We start from the raw sequence: 21,043 nt of genomic DNA, 5'->3' as shown, positions 1-21,043 counted from the left end.
GTATGCTTGAGGTGGGTCCTGTATTTCTGTTTTGTCTTTGTTTTTTAAGCAGTAAATGATTTCAGTCTTTCTTTTAGAAGCTTTGTCATACACTACCAGCAGAATTCCACAAAGCCCTACAACTTATCAAATATGTCATCAGTAAAACTAGTCTTGCATTTCAGGTCCTTAAGATTCCAATTTGTCACTTTAGAGCTACACAACTGCTTTGCTGGTTTGCTTTCTACCAGCAGTTGCCAAGGCTTTTATAGCAACACCCAGAATTTGCTTATGCCTTCACTAAATACAAATGGCTAGCAATCATCAGTTTCACTTTGGATGGATTCTTGCTTATCTGGAACTGTGGTTCATCTAGCTCTCATTTCTTCCAAAGCTTTTTAATGCTTTTAAGACACAATTTTTGTAATTTTCCAGCTTTTTCTAGTTCCTAGTACGAGGTTGGCCATTTGCCACCTACTACATACTATTTGGAAGCAGAAGTCTCAGTAAATATTAAAATGATTCTTGTTTTCATTTGGAATCCTGTATCACCTAGTTTCTGGTTCATTAATCATATCTTATATTGTTTTGTTGCTTAATGTGTGTTGGTCTTATTTCCTTGCATATTAGAAACTTTGAGGGAAGGATTATTGTTTTGTATTTTGTATAGACCTATCATTATACTACATATAGCATAACTAAAACTCAATTTGAAACACCTGATAGTTTAAAAAATCTAGTCTGGTGACATGCTATTCATCATAATCACAATTCTTCCAGCTTTATCCTTGTAAGTTCTTGTTTAATCATATATCCAGTTATCTATCTATATGTATACTAGCTCTCTCTGACCCCTTGCAAATTGTCTTTATTAAACTCTCCTCAAGGACTGATAAACATATGTAAAACAAATCTACAGCTTTTGTATATCTATTTACCAAAAAAAGATGGGTATTTGAATTGTTTCTTATCCCTTAAATTTGAACTCCATCTGAGAATTTATGGCAATGAAAAGCTTATTTCTCATTATACAGTTGCATGCTTCTTTCAATTAAGCAATACGAATTGTCTAATTCTTGAAGTTTCTTATTTCCTCTAACTGCTGTGAAAATAAGAGCTTGATTGGAGTTGTTCTCTTCAGTCAGTGTATATATACACACACGTGTGTTATTGTATGTGCAGATATTTGTGTAAACACCACACGTGTGCATGTATGTGTATATACACATATATATATACATACACACATGTGTATGTTTGTCTAGTGTGTGGATTGCTGTATGATTCCTTATTTCTTACTGTTTATCTTTTTCCTCTTTATTTGTGCTGTGTTAACTGTGTACGTATTGTTAAGGCACACCAAATTTTGAAAATGGATAAATGAGCCTATGAATTGACATAAGCTAATACAATGACCTAAGGTACCAGTGACTCATCAACTTTGGCAAGAATTAGGCTTTTGATTGTCGGACAGACCAGGTTAGCAGCGTTCATGTAATATTTGCCAAATATTGAATCATTAAGACAAGAGAAAGACAAACCACAAAATCTCTTAGGGTTCTTTATTCTTACCACTCATTTTCCCTGACTTGCATTTTTTATTTATAAAAATGTCTAAATATCTTTCCATGATTCAAAGTGAGCCTTTATATGCCTAAAATTTGTGTGAAAAGTATAAAATTTAGAAAGCTTTCTTAGTTTGTTGACATGAACTTTGGGAATATTGAAGTATTTGAAAAAATTAAGTGATCTTTTAAAGTTTTTACTATGACAATAAAAGACAAAGGTATATCTCCAGCAGAGGATTTGATAAGCAAGAGGTTAAGACATAAGTGACATAATAGGCTATAGTATCGAAACTTGTAGATCTGTGGGATTAGTGGGTTAGGAGGAAATTGATAACTCTTTAATGAGTACAATCTAAAATTTTCTCTTTGAAATCTATAGTTAAACGCTATTGTTTCCAAATTGTATACCACCAGAAATTTCAATCCGTTTTCCAGATGTTAAAAAGTATCTGCCCAGGAGTTCGAGACCAGCCTGGCTGGTCCATCCCAGCTACCTGGGAGGCTGAGGCACAAGAATCGCTTGAACCCAGGAGGTGGAGACTGCAGTGAGCCTAAATCACACCACTGCACTCCAGCCTAGGCAACAGAGTGAGACTCTGTCTCAAAAAACAAAACAAAACAAAAAACCCCCAAAATCTTCCCATAGAAAACCAGGTTGTTAATTCTGCTCATGTATGCCTACCCAGTGGAAGACAATGTTGCTAGAAGGATCATTTCCAAATAAAAATGACAATTTGTGTAATTATTTGGGGTCTACTAGTGACTGATTATAGTCCCAAAAAGAAATTTAAGACTAAAGAAACTTAGGTTCATACAACCACAATTTTAAATTTGTACTCTACATAATTGTAGGTTTGAAATACAAGGCAAAAAGAATCCTTACTGAGGGCCAGTGCTGGAGTAAGTTGAATACAGTCAGCCTTTGGTGTAAATAATTGTCTAAATATGTTCTATGGGTCCCCCTACCTTCTTGCTGGACCACGTGAATTTAGAAAAAAGTTATCACAGCAGTAATTTTTATAAACAAAAGACTTTATTTCAAATATATTTTACAGTTTGTGTGTAATTAGGATTGCTTTCCAGATTGTGAAATTTAAGAATAAATTGAACAAGCAATGTACAAAATAGTGGTGTTTACTTAGGCCTACTGAATTCCTACAATTGTTCTTGTAGCTTTTTTTTTTTTCTTTTTTAAATTGTATCGGTGGACACATCAATGATACCACAAATTTTATCCTCTTGGTTATATTTTGAATAGCAACAAAGTACCATTCCATTCCATATTTGTTTGCATCTTTAGAAACTGGCAATAAGGGGAGTAAAAGCTCATGTATCTGGACCTAATTGAAAAATAATATATTGTTAACAGAGCTGAACCAATTCATTCTTTGTGGTAAAAATAGTTTGCTAAGCAAATTGGTAGAATAACTAAAATTGTAGGACAGATGTTTAGCCTCCTTAAGAAAACATACTATTTTAGAGAACTTTTAGCAATACTATTGCATACACTTTACATACTAATTACAATGCTTACTTATAAAACAGGTCTTCTCAGCTAGCTATTAGATTGCTTTAGAAACTCAAGAAAATAGATTGGATTTTTTTCATAAACATTCTTTAAATCAGACATTGAACTAATTCATGCTTACCTTCACCTCCATTGTTATAACTGAGGTTTCAGTGATGATGTGAAGTTATAGAGATGACTTCAGAACTTTTAAATTTGGTAAGAATGACAGTATACCGATTTTAAAAACACATACGTGAACTTCAAACACCAGCAACTAAAATTAGCAAAATTGAGATTTTAAAAACAAGGTGTTTTCTTTTCACTATTGCCAGTATTGTTTTTGTTGTTCAAGGCATTGGCAATAGGAAAATAATCTATTATTATATGCTAGTCATAAATACTACATAAGAAACTAAAAAACCAAGAAAAGAATGTTTCCAAGTAAACTTTATTTGGTAGAAGAAAGAGGGTGGTGGTTGGGGCTTTCCACCTTGGTGAGCCAAGTTTCCTAAACAAGCAAGATTTTCCCCATCCACATAATACTTAGCATATCCTGGTAATGTTATTTCCTGGAGAAACGTAGGGTGAGATCATGACCATTGTAGCCATAGGTGGTCTATTATAAACACTGTACAGAATGTTTACTTCTCATCTCCTACAATGGATATTTTCCTTTCAAAGAACCTCAATTTGTTTTGCAAATATTAAGTGGCTTGTAGTTTTCCATGTTTGTTATATTTTTAGTGTTCCACTTGCCTGGAGTCTCTGACGTCTACTGCTTTGCCATGATGGGCAACATAAGACAGGGAAACAAGGAGTGGCAACGTGGTTCTGATGGACCAAATGCCCTCCAAACAATAGAGGGATTGGGAGCTCCTTAAAACCTCAAACCCTTGCCTACTTACTGACCCTGTTTCAAGGTTTTCTCAGAGGCCTAAAGAGAAAGTATGGTAGGTAATAGGAGCTGCAGAATTTGACATGCAAAGAAAAGGTAGGCAGAGGAAGAGACAAATATCCCCACCTCCTGGTTGTTTTGGAACATCAGAGTATGCAGAATTATTTAGAGTTGTTAAATAGCAAAAGCTTTGTTCTATCCCCAGAGATTCTGATTCACTACACCTGGGGTTGGGCCCAGGAATCTACATTTTTCACTGCTAATTCTGAAGTAGGTGGTCCGTGGACCAGATTTTGTAAAATACTTCTGTTAAGGGATACAGTGGGCAGTGTTTCCAGAATAAACCCTTTTATATACTTGTATTCATTTGAACCAAATGTTACCTGACCCATTGTCTTGATACCTATTTGGAAATCCCACCCACCCACCCACCCACCCACCCAACCAACCAACCAACCAGCAAACACCCTTATATGAAACTATTACATATAGAACTATCAAAGTAGAAAAACATATTATGGTGGAAGAGACAAGCAAAAATGGCCATTGAAAGGAAAGGAGACTTCTTGTTTTTAACATTCACTAAAAAAGTTTAAGGTAGAACTCAGAGGCTAATGTTAAACAATTCAGAAATATCCATTATTCAAAATGAGATACCAGCGAGGTGAAAATTATTCATAGTTCTTAGTAATTTCATGATCTGAAATTTATAAATCTTCTATACAAACGAAAGGATAAAGCACAATTCTAAAGCGTAGAAACCCCCCATCCCCCACCCAAGGATAGTGTCCAGCCAGGGAAAACAACAATATTAAAGGTGCTTTAGACTGTCGGGTTTTCAGTTGTGTTGAATCAATTACATATAAGAACAGTATCTTTTGACAGTATGGTGAAGCTAGATCTGTCTGAGTGAAATGCATTATATCAAGTCCTGACTGTCTTTCTGGGAATGTCCACAGCTAAAAATTAAACCTTTAGTTCTTAAAGTCAACTTCAATAAGAGGGATTATTTATATTAAAAACAAAATTAAATTTCCATACTTTTGTTCTTTTCATAATAAAACTATTACACCCTCATAACAATAATTGTGAAAAGAAACACAGTATAATAAGTAAAGAACACATTTGCTGTTTTTATTGGCGCCTTGCATGGCAGTAATACTGAAAAAGGAGAATGCAAAAAAATAAAATAAAATAAACAAAAAACAAAAACGAAAAACAGGTTGGTGGCAACCCACATCTTTTTTTTAAGAGCACATAAACTCCTGTTTTATTTTTATTATGGCATGAATGATAACATAAAACCAAAAACATGAAAATATACAACTTATATTACACTATGTGTTATGAACAAAATATAAATCTATAACTCTATGTTATATTTACATAATTATTTATTATTTTATTAAATTTCAAGTGAGATGGTAGGTTGCACATACTTTGTTTTAAGCTCCAGGCATTTGATTGTCTCTTTTCTATTTTTTTTCCATTTTTACTTGTAAAATCCAAAATATTAGAAGGACTAAGAGCTTTAGAGCCAGTGGAGCTATATAAATACTGTTTTAGTGAACCAGTGACGGAAACACTGGGGAGGACAGGAATCAATCAATCAGTAGGAAACTCAACACATCGTCTTCAACCTGGGAAGTTGATAGTTATAGGAAACTTTAAAATTAAATACTGTAAAAGCCTGGCTAAACCAACAGCTATGTCCTACAAGACAAAGGGATACCTGAACCACTTTAAGTGGCCTTCATAGTTTTCCTTGCAGACCCCGTAAGTTTTATTTTATTATTAATTTGATAGACAAATACCTTATAAACCTGTTTGTAAATATACAGTTGTTTAATACAATTCAACAATTTACCCATTAGAATGAGTGAAAGTGTAATTATTTTTTATGTTTTAAATGTGATATAAGAGGTTTCTTCTGGGAACAGTCACAGCTTCTGGATTAAGAAAATATCTGAAGTTGGACCAAAAAATGGTTAATTTTCTTTAAACGAATTAAGGTAAAATTCTACTCCGGAAATCAAATCTATAAAATAGCTTCACCAAAGAAAACTTTTTTATATTTGTTCTTTATAAGAGGATTTGGTTTTAACAATGATGATTATGTTCTTTGGGAGGGATTTTATACATGGTTAACTCTTAACTGCAGATGCCAAATGAACTTCACAAATGGACTTCACTAATTTAGGTATAAATGTACTGAAGAATAGTTTTATATTTTATCCAATTGTGGTAAGTTAATCACTAACTTATTATTAGTAACTATAAATGAGTAACTTTATTTTCTCCAGTAATGTTCTCTTAGATTCATATGAAAACAGGACTATTTTTAGAGAAACGGACTACAACAACTATAAAAACCAGAATTCTGGCAAGATTATTTCTCAGTGTTGGGGCAAGTGTGTGTGTGTGTGTGTGTGTGTGTGTGTATGTGTGTGCGCGCGCGCGCATGTGAGAGACAGAGAAAGGGAAAGAGATAAAGTGTGAACAGATAGGTAAGAAAGCAGACAGGAAGGAGACTGTTTATGTTTTAGTTTGATCTTTTGATCTTACTCTCATTTTCTTTATCTTTTTTGGTCATTATGGGGCCCAGAAAAAGAATACAGGGTTTTAGGATCCTTTACCAAAATTATAAATCAACCAATGCCAAAAAAGGCAGTGTAGTAACACAGTAAGTTGCTATTCATAGCACCTTTTATCAAGTGACTTCAAAGCACTTTCAACATTAATATAACTATTTTTGCTTTTGTTTTCTTTTGGGGAAAACTAGGGCAAAGAAAATTTGATGTCCAGTGAATTAACCGTCAGAACAAGAGAACAGAATGCAGGGCTATCAACTTGCTTTTTGTTTCGGTTCATGCAGTTCAGTCTCGGACATAAACCTAACTAACTAAAATCAAATTTTGAATTTCAGCAGTTAAAAGTCACCATTAACAATTTTGTTTTCCCCTTCAAATAAAACGAAATATAACAAAAAAAAGACCAAACACCAAAGTGTTGTCAATTCATCGGTAAGTGTGTTAGAATTGATTTCAGCCATGAATGCCTTCAATGGCATCTACCTGGAGCTAAAACAAAGTATTCTTGTAGCCCAAACTCATGAAATGAAAACAAAGCATCTTTCATAACATGGTGTAAAGTAAGTATCCAGCAAACGTGAGAGGTGAACCCACATAAATCGGAAGGAATTTGTTAACAAAGGCAGAGAACAAATTTTTTAAAAATCTGTTTTCACATTGTACATAAAAATGATATAAAAACAAGTGTCTATTTTTTCCTTATCCAGAGTGCTTAAAACCAAAACAAACAAACAAACAAAAAATTGGCTCTAGATGACTGTGGCAATTAAATAACTAAAATGAGTGATGAGAGCATAAGTTAATTAAGATTGAACATGACCCTCCTATTAATTCACTCCTTTGTTTTAAACATCAGAACTGATATTGTTGGGGCCAAAATTCTTGAAAAAGAGAAAACTTACGGAAGGAGAAGTAAAATTGTGGGTAAATGTGTGTGTGTGTGTGTGTGTATGTGTGTATATATATGTATATATATATACACATATACATACATATATGAGTTGGAGATGGAAATTTGTTTTAAATATCTAACAGCTTATTGGCTGCACTTCCAAATCAGAGCAGAATAAAATAGAAAGGGAGAAATAAAATAAATTATACATAACTTACTAATCTGGGAACAGCTGACCATTATTATTATTATTACTATTATTATTATTTTATCATCATCATCATTACAACACTAGCAAAAAGAGGCAGTTCAAATGAAAATAAAGTCATCAAAAACAAACGGAAAAACAAACAAAATGAAATCTCTGACATGCAGGATATGATCAGCTCCTCCAAGCAAAACCCCAGAGCAAGTCTTCTGAGAGAGAGAAAAATAAAAGGGATTCTTTTTTTATTTATATGTAAAAATCCAACTTTAGGGTGGTGTTTCGGGGGGTGAGATAGGAAAATGATGACTGGAGTGAAAACTATAGCACATCAAGCTACTAGTTGCAGTATTTACTATCTATCTGATACTTCAATACAAATAATGGCAATTGACTTGAAATGATTTTTGCATTTATTTGTACAGGCCCTACAACTGCCTTGGCATTTGGCTGGCAAAATCTACATAAGCAGTCCCATCACATTCAGTTGTTGCTCTTTGCAAATACTCTGCTCGAACCAAAGTTGGACTTCAGTGGATTCATCTGACAGCAAGGGAAGAGCAGTGGCAAGGATCCCTGGGTGCAGCCAGGCTCCATTTTATTGGGCTGCAATGACTTCTTTTAATTAAATCCTACTTTTTATGGCATGAACTACATATGGCCCACACTTCTGAAATGCTAAAGGCCTCCACCTCATTTCATGGAGGGGTGAAAAATACCTTATAAAATCATCAGTTTCATTTCCTGATCGGGAAAGGATGGAATGTTGAAGAAATAAGCTAATTCTATTTGTCTGAAAAATGGCCAAATATATTCAATGAAAACAATGATTGTTTTGCTCGAAATATCAACAGGAGAAACAAAAATCACTAAGTAGCAAACATTAATGGAACCAACTGACCAGGGAGAAAGGACATCTGGGAGCAGTTTGCTAGTAGCTTCCATGTTATACATGCACACCTCTATTACACAGGGCCACCTGATCCATCCAATAATAATCAGACATTTAAAAATATAATTTCTGAGCCCTATACTTGGTTAAGTTGTCATTTGAAGTGCAAAGTCAAGGTCAAGATTATTTCTAGACCAGTCACTTGGGAGGATGTGGGATTTCATCCCCAGATGTGGGTTTAACTCACAATGGTCCAACGTTATTCCTATTATTAGTACCATAATCACATACATACATACACACAAAAATCCAAGATCAGAAAATATTTTTCTCTAAATTTCTTATGTCTCTCTCTCTCTCTTTTCACCTGAGAACAGCACCTACAGTTTCCATTAAAAAAAAAAAGTCAAATCTCACCAGCTGCTGGTATTTCAGGTTTTTCAAGGGATTGTCTAAGATTTAACACTGTCCTAACTTAAGAAGGAAAAGGAAAAAGTAAAGAGAAAAAAATGAACTTGGTCAACACTTCAGTACAAATTTGGCACTTGCTCAAAGATGTAGTGTGGTGTGCAATAGATAAAGTCCTCTAAAGAAAATAATTGCTTATTTTGTGGTGGATAGCAAGGAAGTTAAAAACAGGCTCTTTTTCCCTCTTCCCCCTCATGCACAGACTTCCATCTTTAAAGTACAGAGATGGAGAAGGTGGAGAGAAGTAAAGAGAAATTCATTTTTCTTTTTTTTTCTGTCAGGTGCATTACAAGGAAAAAAAAAAGAAAGGAAAGAAAAAGAAAAGAAGGAAAAAACCCAGAAACCCCAAAAAACAAAACAAAACTTATTTCTTTTTAAAAATTGTAGCACAAAACAACAAAACACATTCACAAGCCACTTGTTGGCACTGTGTACCTGAGTGAGAATTTCTAGAACATTGTAGAACAAACAGCCATAAAGTTTATTTAAAAAAAAAAAAAAAGTTGACGGGTAAGACTTCAGTGCTTGGATGTAGCAGCTGAATTACTGGCATTATTTTACCCATAGCTTATTTCAATCTCTTGTTGTTGATATTGTTGTTTGCTTGTTGTATTTTTTTTTTCTTTCCAAGCCTTTTGAGGCTGAGGTCTATTAGTCAGCTGATGTCCCAACTATTTAAGACTAACAGTTAAAGTAACAGTCAGTGTATGAGAAAGTTAATGTGCTTGGCCACTGGTAAGGATGAACCAGTTAGGGCTCCTTTAAGTCCTAAGGTCACAACAATCTTTTGACCCTTATCAGTTGGCTTGTCCTGCAATATGGTTTTCACTGTCACTCCCATAATCTACATCTGGATCATCCTCTTCCTCGTCGTACTCATCATAAATTTCTCCATTGATGTCCTCGGCCTGTATCTCTTCTTTGATATGTGGCTCCTCTCCTTTCACACCGTAAGTGCTCTGGATAACAGGCATCCCAGGCTCTGGGCTGCTAGACACGCTTGAGTGCTCCGAGGGCAGGTGAGGGGAGGGCATCCCAGCCATGGCGATGGCTCCAGGGTACACAACACCAGCAGTGGCAATGGGGATCTGTGCTTGTTGCCTGTCAAGAAAGGAATTTCCAAAAAGACATCGTGGGTAAGTGAATAGTTAGATGTGGACTTTACTACATAATTAATTTGCTCAGCAATGTCCAATTCTAAGGTACTAATTTTATCTAATTGCCTAACATTTTTCAAACTCCATCCTACTTGAACTTTAATACCTTGTTTTTCTTTTCTTTTTTTTTTTCTTTTTTTTTTTTTTTTTTTTGAGATGACGGAGTTTCGCTCCTGTTGCCTAGGCTGCAGTGCAATGGCGTGATCTTGCCTCACTGCAACCTCCCCCTCCAGGGTTCAAGCGATTCTCCTGCCTCAGCCCCCCAAGTAGCTGGGATTACAGGCGCCTGCCACCACACCTGGCTATCTTTTGTATTTTTAGTACAGACGGGGTTTCACCATGTTGGCCAGGCTGGTCTTGAACTCCTGACCTCAGGTGATCCACCTGCCTCGGCCTCCCAAAGTGTTGGGATTACAGGCGTGAGCCACCGCGCCAGGCCTAATACCTTACGTTTAGGTAGTGCTTTATAGTGTACAAGATATTTACATGTGTTGTCCATCTTATTCTTAATCCTGTTTTGTTACTACTGTTTTATTAAAAAACTGAGGTGCAGAAAGATGAAGCAGAAGAACCCAGGTCCTTGATTCCAAGTTCATTTTTCTTTCATTATAACATGCAGAAATAGTATTTTTCCCTAGAATTAAATCTAATTACATTTTAATGGGAAAATCCTAAAGCATTAGAGTTCTCAAAATAAAACTTTACTGCCCAGAACACACCAGAACTGAACGAATTCACACTGTCCACTGAGTCTCTGAAACAGTTCTGGCCTCGTAGTGGTAGGAAGCAGGAGCAGCTTCATGGATGTACAAACTGTGCAACTGCACTAAGGTCCCATACTTGGTTTAAAGTTGTGCTGCCACAGACTTGAAATTCTTAATAACTTTTTAACAAGAGACCCTGTCTCCTCATTTTTGCATCTGGTCCTATAAATAATGTAGGTGGTCCTATTGGAAAGGATGAATAGATGATGTGCATTTATGCTTGTTTTTATTCATTCGTATGTTTACTATTCGCCCAAGAACTGTTGGGCATTGTGTCTAGCTTTGTGAGGAGTCATGTGCTTGCATATGAATCACAGACCACTGGACAGAGCATGCAGCCTCTTCCAAGGAACTGGAGGGGACAGAGCAGATTTGGAAAGGTTTCATGAGTCCTTCTCTGCCCATATTTAGAACAATATTTATTATGCTAAGAAGCTCTTAGAAACTAACTTCTGTTTCAAATATGAACAACTTTATTTTGGGTTTTTGAGAGAATTCTATAGAAGCAATGCATTTCTGTAGCCCATCTACAACACTGTCAACAACCTTGCCACGGGAGCATTGTAAAACATCTCAGAGCTGCGTTCTCAATTCCGAATGAAACCTCCTGTTCACAACCTTGTTACACCCTAAATATAATCCCTAGCTTGTGTGATCCACAAAGGCCACACATGTACCTTGATAGCTCACTAACCTCTCTATATTTAGAAATAAGTATTTTTGCTTTTGAAATGATTTTTATTTTGTATTGTCTCAACAAAGTTGTTAGTTTTAGAATTTATCATGGTGAAGCTTAGGAAGTAATGCAAACCAATGAAGAAAAGAACCAGTTATACTTCTAAGTTTTTAATAGAAAACTTCAAAATCATTTGCTTGTAGATATCTTGTTTTTAAACCAGTTGTTAACAAATCTCATGGTAGAGCTGGGAACTTGCAGTGGATTCATATGGACATATTTTTCAAGATCATGTGGGAGACTATTTGTCTCTGAAAATACTGTGAGCTCAGATTCTTTTTCAAAATGTCTCTTTGCAACTGAACAAATATGTTTCATATCCCATTAAGTATAACAGGAAGTTTGCCCCATGAGAAAAATGACTAAAAGGTACATACCCAACATTGAAGTACTGCCGCATTTCCTGCCGCCTGTTGCGCATGATTGCCTTGTATTCACCAATGCGCAGCTTTTTGCCATCCACCAGGCAGGTGCGCTTTGGCCTGGGCTTGTACTTATAGTCAGGGTACTTCTCCAGGTGCTGCTTGCTGAGACGGGCTTGCTCCTCATAATATGGCTGTTTCTCTAGGTTTGTCATAGCTTTCCAGCGAGATCCTATGAAGAAAGGAGGTTAGGATTCCAATTTGCACAGCTTCTAAGCATTCCAGAAAGTGATATGGCTGAGAACAAGAAAATCTAAAGTTGAGATGTTAGCCAAAACCCAGAAATACATAAACCTGTTTTTGATTAGTGAGATCCCACAAGAACAGAGGTGGTGGTGGTTTTGTACCTAAAGATATAAACACTGGGCAGTATTTTTTTTTTTTTCTGGTTTGTATTCTAGCCAAAGTTTTGTATTATGTCCCTTAAAGCTCATAGATAATTTAATGGATACATTTCTCATTTCTACATTAGATCATGATATAATTCACAGGTGAACAGAAAAGTTACATGATATGTTATCATGCATTTTGAATCTGAGACTAATTATCTAGTTATTGAATATTTTTATGTGGGAGATGTTTTTTACTACAAAAGTTCCCAACATATATCATGTAGTCTCATCCTCCCCAAAATGTTTAAGTATTTTAAGCTTACAGGAATGGTAGTAATTAAAAATTCATTTGATTAAAAATTTAATTATAATTAAAATTATAATATTAATAAACATGGAGTGGGTAACTACTATGTGCCAGACACTGTGCTAAAACCCTGACATACTGATGTCTTTTTCCTACCTTTCACCTCAATCTTATAAAAGAGACAGCATTTCTATCTATTTTCATAGATGAGAAAATTGAGATTCAAATAGATGGACTAACTTAGCCAGGGTCATAATTACTGAAGTACAGATCTGTGACTCAAACTCAGATTTGATATAACTTAAATTGTGCTATAATGTATGCCCTTTCCTACATATGGCCACCTACTATACAAAATATAGCAGAGGTCACAATTACTGTAAATGTGTATTACGATTTTCTCTTAATAAATCAATTTCAATAACATACAAAGACGTCACTTCCCATGATACAGTCTGCATTAGTAATAATAACCCAAATTGTTTTCCCCCTTTCTTTTCACTATTAATTTTGGTGTGAATTTAGCTGGGATTAAAAAAGACAAGTTTGAAGCTTAAATAAAAATAGTTTATGCTAATTCACATTTTAGATATGGTTTAAAACTTGGATTCTGTCAGTATGGCTATGTGTAATAGAAGTGGTAATGTGTCCGGAATTGGTGGGTTCTTGATCTCACTGACTTCAAGAATGAAGCTGCGGACTCTCGCGGTGAGTGTTACAGTTCTTAAAGGCGGCGTGTCCGGAGTTTGTTCCTTCTGATGTTCGGATTGAGAGGTGACAGCGTGCTGGCAGCCCTCAGTAGTAATAGTGTTTTGTTTTGTTTTTTAAATAGAGATTTAAAAATCTATTTGCAGATGAAGTGTGTTTATCTGCAAAGAGTCATCTCAACTCAACACGAATGCACAAAGACCGATAAACTGGAACTAGGATATCCCTACCAAATGGCCTTATACCTGCCTTCAAATGTCATCTAAGTAAGATCTTAGAAGCTTTCGAATGAGTTCATTACTCACCCGTAACTCCCTATCTTAAATGCAAATAGCTCACTGTTGAATAGTTCTTCCTTACACACGTAAAGAGTTCCTCAATATGGGCTGTTACATTTATTAAAGCATGCAGTGAAAGAGGCAATATCTCTTCCCTCAGAAATGTTACCATTGGAAGAGATATTGTATTGCATAGGTATAAATATAGATTTTTCCAAATCTAGAAAACCAATGTGAATTCATTCTATTTACAATATAAACTCAGGTTACAGTGCAAATAATAGAGTTTCTTTTTCTATTCCTTTCGTAAACTTCTGTTTAAATAGCATCATCCAACATTAAGTTGGTTGGTCAAGCCATATCATTTGTAGGGACGATCTCAAACTCCTTGTTGGCCCAGCATTATTCTCTGAAGATACTTGAATACCATTATGTTATTCTCAGGGCCTATATAAACACAGATATGGTTATGATCCTATTGAACTAGAACAACCGTTTTCATTGAGTTTCTTCCAAGCATTTATACCAGATCAGGGAGTGGAAAGTGAGCTTACCATAAATAACTCACAAATAGGAATTCACTGAAAAATGGATCAAGGATGGTTGATCTAATATAAAATTTATTAGCTAGCTTTATCCCAAAATTCGAAAACGAAACCAGCATTTTCTTTCTTTCTTTTTTTTTTTTTTTTTTTGTGAGACAGAGTCTTGCTCTTTCGCCCAGGCTGGAGTGCAGTGGTGTGATCTTGGCTCACTGCAAGCTCCGCCTCCCGGGTTCACGCCATTCTCCTGCCTCAGCCTCCCGAGTAGCTGGGACTACAGGCGCCCGCCACCACGCCCGGCTAGTGTTTTTTTTTTTTTTTTTTGTATTTTTAGTGGAGATGGGGTTTCACCGTGTTAGCCAGGATGGTGTCAATCTCCTGACCTCGTGATCTGCCCGGTTCGGCCTCCCAAAGTGCTGGGATTACAGGTGTGAGTGAGCTACCACTCCCGGCCAAGCATTTTCAATTAGAAGGGGAATTGCCAAAGATTCTTCCCTAAGTTTAAATGATCTATACGCCAAAAGGCTTTGGCCTCTCAAAGGAAAGAAAATGTTTATGCTTTGAAGTAATCTGCCTTGGAATGCAAGAGCTGTTTGTATATTTCCTACTATGTACATAATGTTGCATTCATTCCTTAATAAATATATAGTAGTGAGTGAATAAAGAAAGTTATAGTTCCTGTCTCTTTGGAGCTTATATTCAGTCAGGGAATATACATTAAATATCTAATTACAAAATTTATTATTTTCCTTATAGTTGTGGAAAGTACAGGAAGGTAAGAGAATATGATGAGGCAAGATCAGTCCTCTGCAGGTCAGGAAGGCTTTGCTGTAGAAATGACTCCCGTGGGGCTCACAAAGAGAAGAGCATCCTATTGAGGAAGAATATAATAGTTGAGGTCTTTCGGTGAAAAGAGGAGTTAGACTAACTTAAAGAAAGCTGGTCTGGCTTAAAAAAAAAAAAAGAGGAAAAAAAGATGCGTGTATGTAAAGAAATGGGATAATAAAAGATGTGTAAATTCTCAGAGAAGTTGGCTTCCAAATCTGGCATGAACGGGAATTATAAAATAGTTTAACTCTTGATAGCATAATTTCTTTGAGAGTATCACTGAATCCTAAATTACACTTTAAAATATGGCCATATAATAATTCCAAGTCTTTTCAAAACTAAGAATTAAGAAAGCCTAAGTACTAACCGGGTCAAATGGCTGACTACTATATTTTATGACAGTACAGGACAGTGTTTCCATTTGGTGGTAAATCCAGTTTTCATTTTCAAAATAGTAACCTTGAATTAGGTTAACCAACTGACAAGTTTGGTTTTGATTTCAATGGCTTTGCAGGTACTATAACCATTGTATGCAGCTGAGGTGTTAACTAACCCCTGAAACATACTTGATGAGAATGGTAGGAAAATATTTTGGATAAACAACAATTAAAAAAAAAAAAAGAAAAAATATCTATTTGATTTGGGCGTGGCTGGCTGCTTACTCTGGACTGATGTACAGGGAGTTTATTCCCTGCTGCTTTCAAAAGGTTGTCGTTTTAGAATAAAAAAGCAGAGAAGGAGGGATAGCATTAGGAGATATACCTAATGCTAAATGACGACTTAATGGGTGCAGCACACCAGCATGGCACATGTATACATATGTAACTAACCTGCACATGGTGCACAGGTACCCTAAAACTTAAAGTATAATAATAATAATAATAATAATAATAATAATAATAATAATAAAAGCAGAGAAGGACAATTGGGTTTTCCTCCTGATGACAAAAGAGGAAGTTTCAATCAAAAGTATCTGATGCTCAAAATAGGGGAAAAAATAAGGTCCAACGATTATTCCTTTCCTTTCTAAATCTGGCAATACACTGAAAGTGAAGAGTTTGAGCTGAGCAACATTGTCATCTCCATGGGGTCTGTAGTGAATTTGCACATTTTACTCCAACTACTGTATATCTAATCAGAAAAAGATGTCCCTCTTCCCCTGATCTAGCGCCAAGCAGTAAAAGGTGATTCCTTATGTTAACAATTTCAGCAGAATGGCTTATTAAAACCAGATTTTAGGGTATTATAAAATGCTTAGAAGCCCTTTAAAATGTCAACTAGGATCCCCAGAGACTACGTAAAATGTCAACCCAGCTCAAGCGCCTGTTTTAAGCAGAATGAATTAGCAGCATGCTGTCGGAGGCTGTTATCCAAAACAATCAGCAAAGAGGAAAACATCAAGCTTTCTTTGTACTTTTGTATGAAATGGGTCATTTAGAATGATCTTGTGGATATTTGAAGATCACTTATTTATTTAAAGCTGTGACTAAATATCGAGGCCCAAAACACCTCAATGTTTTATTTGTTCCTAAATATAAATGCTATATCTTTAAAGAATACATTTTCATCAGAAAGACTGAAATTAGGCAGTATTCTCTTTCATGTTGTCTATTATAATATAATCATATGGTCATTCTAATATTCTTTCCCTCAAATCAGAAGGGAATTCTCATAGCCAGTCATCTCTTTTCCATAGATACTTTTGCTACATTTCCTAAAATATCATTTCTTATCATCAAAACTGATATTTCTCTTATAGTTAAGATGGTTTTAATTAATGATTATCACCTTTTTGGTATTCAGACACATGAATTGAATAATATAAAGACACTTTTGAAATCTTAGTATTTAACTTGGTTTTTATTCTGACAATTTTGGATTTCTAATTTGGGAATAACTGATATATTAAAACATGAAATATGCTTACATAAAGTATTCTTTTCTAGAGTTTTCCCAAATGAAACTGGTATGTTGTTTTTTAAAGATAGGAAATTTCACATGGAAGGTAGAATATAGTCACAAAAGGGAAAAATAGATCAGAGCTGGTAGAGATGTAAAAAAATGTGTATTTCCTCTTGATCAGTTCAAGTTTTTGATTATGCATGATATATATTTTTACACACAGATTTTCATATTTTCTATGTATAATACTGAAAGCTTTGCATGTTCATGTCTTTTTAGATAACATTTAGGTGAAAAATGAGACACAATTTTAAGTGGCTAATGGTTTGTTTTGATCCCATTACAAATGCACCTTGTGGACTAGGTGGCATCTATTATCTTTGTTGAGAATATGGGATCATAAAAACATACGGCCGGGCGTGGTGGCTCATGCCTGTAATCCCAGCACTTTGGGAGGCCAAGGTGGGCGGATCACCTGAGGTCAGAACTTCGAGACCAGCCTGGCCAAAATGGTGAAACCCTCTCTCTGCGAAAATACAAAAGTTAGTTGGGCATGGTGTCCCGCGCCTGTCATCTGAGCTACTCAGGAGGCTGAGGCAGAAGAATTGCTTGAAGCTGGGAGGCGGAGGTTGCAGTGAGCCGAGATCACACCACTGCACTCTAGCCTGGGCAGTAAAGCGAGACTCCATCTCCAAAACAAAACCTCATGCATATGTTTGCCATTTACAGATGATCAGTAATGAATCAAAAGTGATACTATTTTTATAAACTCCGTGTAATTCCAAGTGCCTTATGAATTCTAATAAAACTTTAATAATTTTGACAAATTTTGTTACTTATTTGTTAAAACCAACATTTTCTGATAAAATGTTTCTATTCTATTTTTGTCACTTAACTCTTAGAAGTCACAGAGTGAATAATCAAAATTTTCTTAGGTTGTCTAGTATCTGGCCATCAGACAGTGATGAATGACAATGACAGTGATAATGATGTCAGATAAGGCACAAAAGCAATGGAATCTTCTTTTTTTCTTTTTACCCCTGGGACCTGAATTGGTCTATAATAGGTATCTTTATAATCAGCACCCTTTCTCCCCAACCATTTTTCCTGTGTGCTACAGTGTCTGTGTGGGTAGAGTAAATGTGTACTTTGTTTTCTGTTCAATTGAATGTTGCAATGGCAGAAAAGTATTTAGTATGACTAAAAGTACCTTTAGTACTTAAGGTTACTAAAAGTATAAATGTAAAAATGTACACTCTACATCTTCTTGTGTTCTGAAAATCTAAAACTGATTTTCAATTATAGCACTGGAACAAACATCTTCCCCACCTCCACCCTCACCCCCACAACATGATGAATTCCGCAAATAAAACTCCTTATCCTTCTGTTACAGAGGATGATGAGAGAGGAAGGAGGCCTTAAGATTAACAGTAAGTTGTCTATAGTATGCAAGGAAATGAATACAAATGATCAGTAGCAATATCTAGTGGCTCATGTGAAAGCAACTTTTTTCTCAGCTTTAGTAAAAATATTTCTAGATTTTTGAAGAAGATAAAGCATTAAAATAATTAGTATGAAGACAAACAGCTAAATGAGCTATAGAAATATGGTATATTTCTCAATGGACATAGAATGCTTCATCACCAGAAGAAGCCTCAATGATGATGTTTATTTTCTGGATAAGCAGATAACACGACCTGCATGGCCTCAAATCCAGGATCCTTCCACAACTGCAGAAAACAGAACAGTACCTTTATTCCATATGTCACTTAGTTCTTAATGGTTTTCTTACCCAATATCTTGCTGATGTTGGAGTTGTGCATGTCAGGAAAGGCTTGAAGGATCTTTCTCCGTTCATCTTTAGCCCACACCATGAAGGCATTCATTGGACGCTTTATGTGGGGTTCATTGCTACCACGCCCTCGGGATTCCCTATAAATTCTTGACTCTGAGACTCCAGCACTTCCTGAAAACAGCAAACATCACTTCGTGTTAGTGTTAAAACTTTTGTCAGCTCTTTTCCTTGCATTCCTATTTTTCAGTCTATTAAGATATCTGAAAAGAAAAAGTACTTCTGATAATGGTACTTCCAGTTCTTAAGACAGATGCTTGTTTATGAAGTTTTTCTGATAAGCCTTGTGGTGGCAAATGTTGTATTTGTATTTTTAACCAATTTCTAATCTGTTTTCTCTTTCTTTCAATGGACTGTTTCACCATTTACTTTCAACAGCTCAAAATAAACTCCGATATGTGATTTTTGATGCAATTCGGAAAGAGGATAGTCAGATTAAATCAATAGGCATACCAGTAGTGTAGAAACATTAAATAGGTAAAGAAGCACAAATCAATTTGGCAGAATGGATGATTATAGGGGAGGATATATCTTTGCTACTTAAAGACTGTCTGAACATATAGTACCTTATGTTCTCTTTCTCTCTCCGAGGTTACAAAAATAAAAACACGACCAAATTTTGAGGTTAAAAACAATATAGGTATTTCCCTGTAATATAATTGGCTTTTCTTTGAAATTATATGCTGACAAATGCATGACATATGCTGATACAGCAATGACAGGTCTGCCCCCCAAAATACATGTAAAACTGGTATGGAAAAGAACAAATGAACAGTTACATTCCTCTAGTTTCTTAAGGAGTCTACAGTCACATGTTTAAGATGAGAAAAATAATAATTTCCTTTGAATTTTCCCCCTAATATTTAAAGTTATCCAAAGAGTCCCATGGACAGTCACATTTCAATCAGTAAGATTCACAGATGATAAAACACAATTCAAGAGTTAACAACGATAGCTTTGGAAGCTGCATTCACTCCTCCAGCCTTATGTGACTCCTTAGAATGGCTTCAGCAGATTAAATTGCTTCCAAGATACTTGAGTTTAGGCAAAGAGAAAATAAGGAGAACCAGTAGAACTCTGACAGTAGGTTTTCACTGGGTATTATCACAAAATAAGTAGATGTATTTTGATAGTATCCAAAACTTTAAAAATACTTTGGGGACTTGTAGAGACTGTATTATCAACAAAAGCACTGCTTTTCTTTTCTTGCTTTGTATTCATTCCTCATCTTTTCTTTATTTTTAAATTTGAAGACACAGGAATCAATCAAACAAAATTGCCCAAACTTGGAGACTTCTATAGCAGCACATTCAAAACATAGCATACCTGTTGGTGAAGTTTCTCAATATTTTTCATTAATAACATGCTCTTTGATTTAATGAAAAGTAGAAAATATTTCACATACAAGCATGATTGAATTTAGGTAATGACAGCAACAAAAACTTTGAAGTGTTAATGCTGATTACTGTGGGTATATTTTATCATGCTAATACAACTTAAAATTTATCAAATGTGTTATTACCAGTAATTGTCTTTTATTGACAAAATAAGTGCAAATATATGGCAACATCTTCCTAAAATGGGTTTGTAACTAGCAAATGATCATTTGCACATCTGCCTTTTCTTGTTCTTACACCTTACAGCAACATAAGCAATAAAATGAACATTATGTGTCTTCATCAAATCTAAACAAGCTCTTTAAATGTACATAGGCTAGGTTTATCTTAGCTAAGTGAAGTTGAAAATAGAAGAAAATGTTTGCAATATTAGACCCAGAAAAATGCAAATTGAATCCAACTGAGTAAAATTCAGTTTTGATAGAATTATGTGTTTCAACGTTCGGGTTTGTTTAGTCCCTTGATTAGTATAGACCTGGTCTTAAAAGTAGAATTGGCCCAAGGCACAGAGTAAACAGTTGTGTATATTGGAGGATTCAAGGGGACTCTCTCTCAAAGTATGCATCTCACTGGTTTGCCTTTGTGCACTCTTCTCTATATGCAGGGAACTTCCCTGTAGCAGTAACAAAGTTGAGGGCGGTACTGCCAAAGGAACGCTTAAAATGCATGGATGCCACCTGACAGTAGAGAGATGTTCCCGGTCAGGGGTATTGTATAAGAAGAACAGCACTTCCTTCTTTTTCCCTTTTTGCTATGCTATTAAAAATCAGAGTATCAATTTAATTTCTTGTCACTGTGGATGTTTAGAATGTTCAGAG

General features: G+C 35.4%; 1 protein-coding gene across 10 annotated transcripts in view; it reads right to left on the bottom strand.

The window, feature by feature from the left end:
• Nucleotides 1-5,065: 5,065 nt before the first annotated feature.
• The window catches only part of SOX5 (SRY-box transcription factor 5), a 1,030,759-nt gene continuing 1,014,781 nt past the window's right edge, over nucleotides 5,066-21,043 (bottom strand). For all 10 annotated transcript variants that reach the window (XM_055095845.1, XM_063593159.1, XM_055095846.2 and 7 more), the window contains 3 exons: nucleotides 18,769-18,942; nucleotides 12,035-12,251; nucleotides 5,066-10,101 (listed from right to left, as the gene is read on the bottom strand). In XM_055095845.1, coding sequence (XP_054951820.1) covers nucleotides 9,798-10,101; nucleotides 12,035-12,251; nucleotides 18,769-18,942 — 695 coding nt within the window. In that variant the 3' untranslated portion in view covers nucleotides 5,066-9,797. The remainder of the gene's footprint in view (nucleotides 10,102-12,034; nucleotides 12,252-18,768; nucleotides 18,943-21,043) is intronic.

This window comes from Pan paniscus, chromosome 10 (genome assembly GCF_029289425.2).
Source record: "Pan paniscus chromosome 10, NHGRI_mPanPan1-v2.0_pri, whole genome shotgun sequence".
NCBI classification, from domain to species: domain Eukaryota; kingdom Metazoa; phylum Chordata; class Mammalia; order Primates; family Hominidae; genus Pan; species Pan paniscus.
This window is presented reverse-complemented; position numbering and strand designations above follow the sequence as displayed.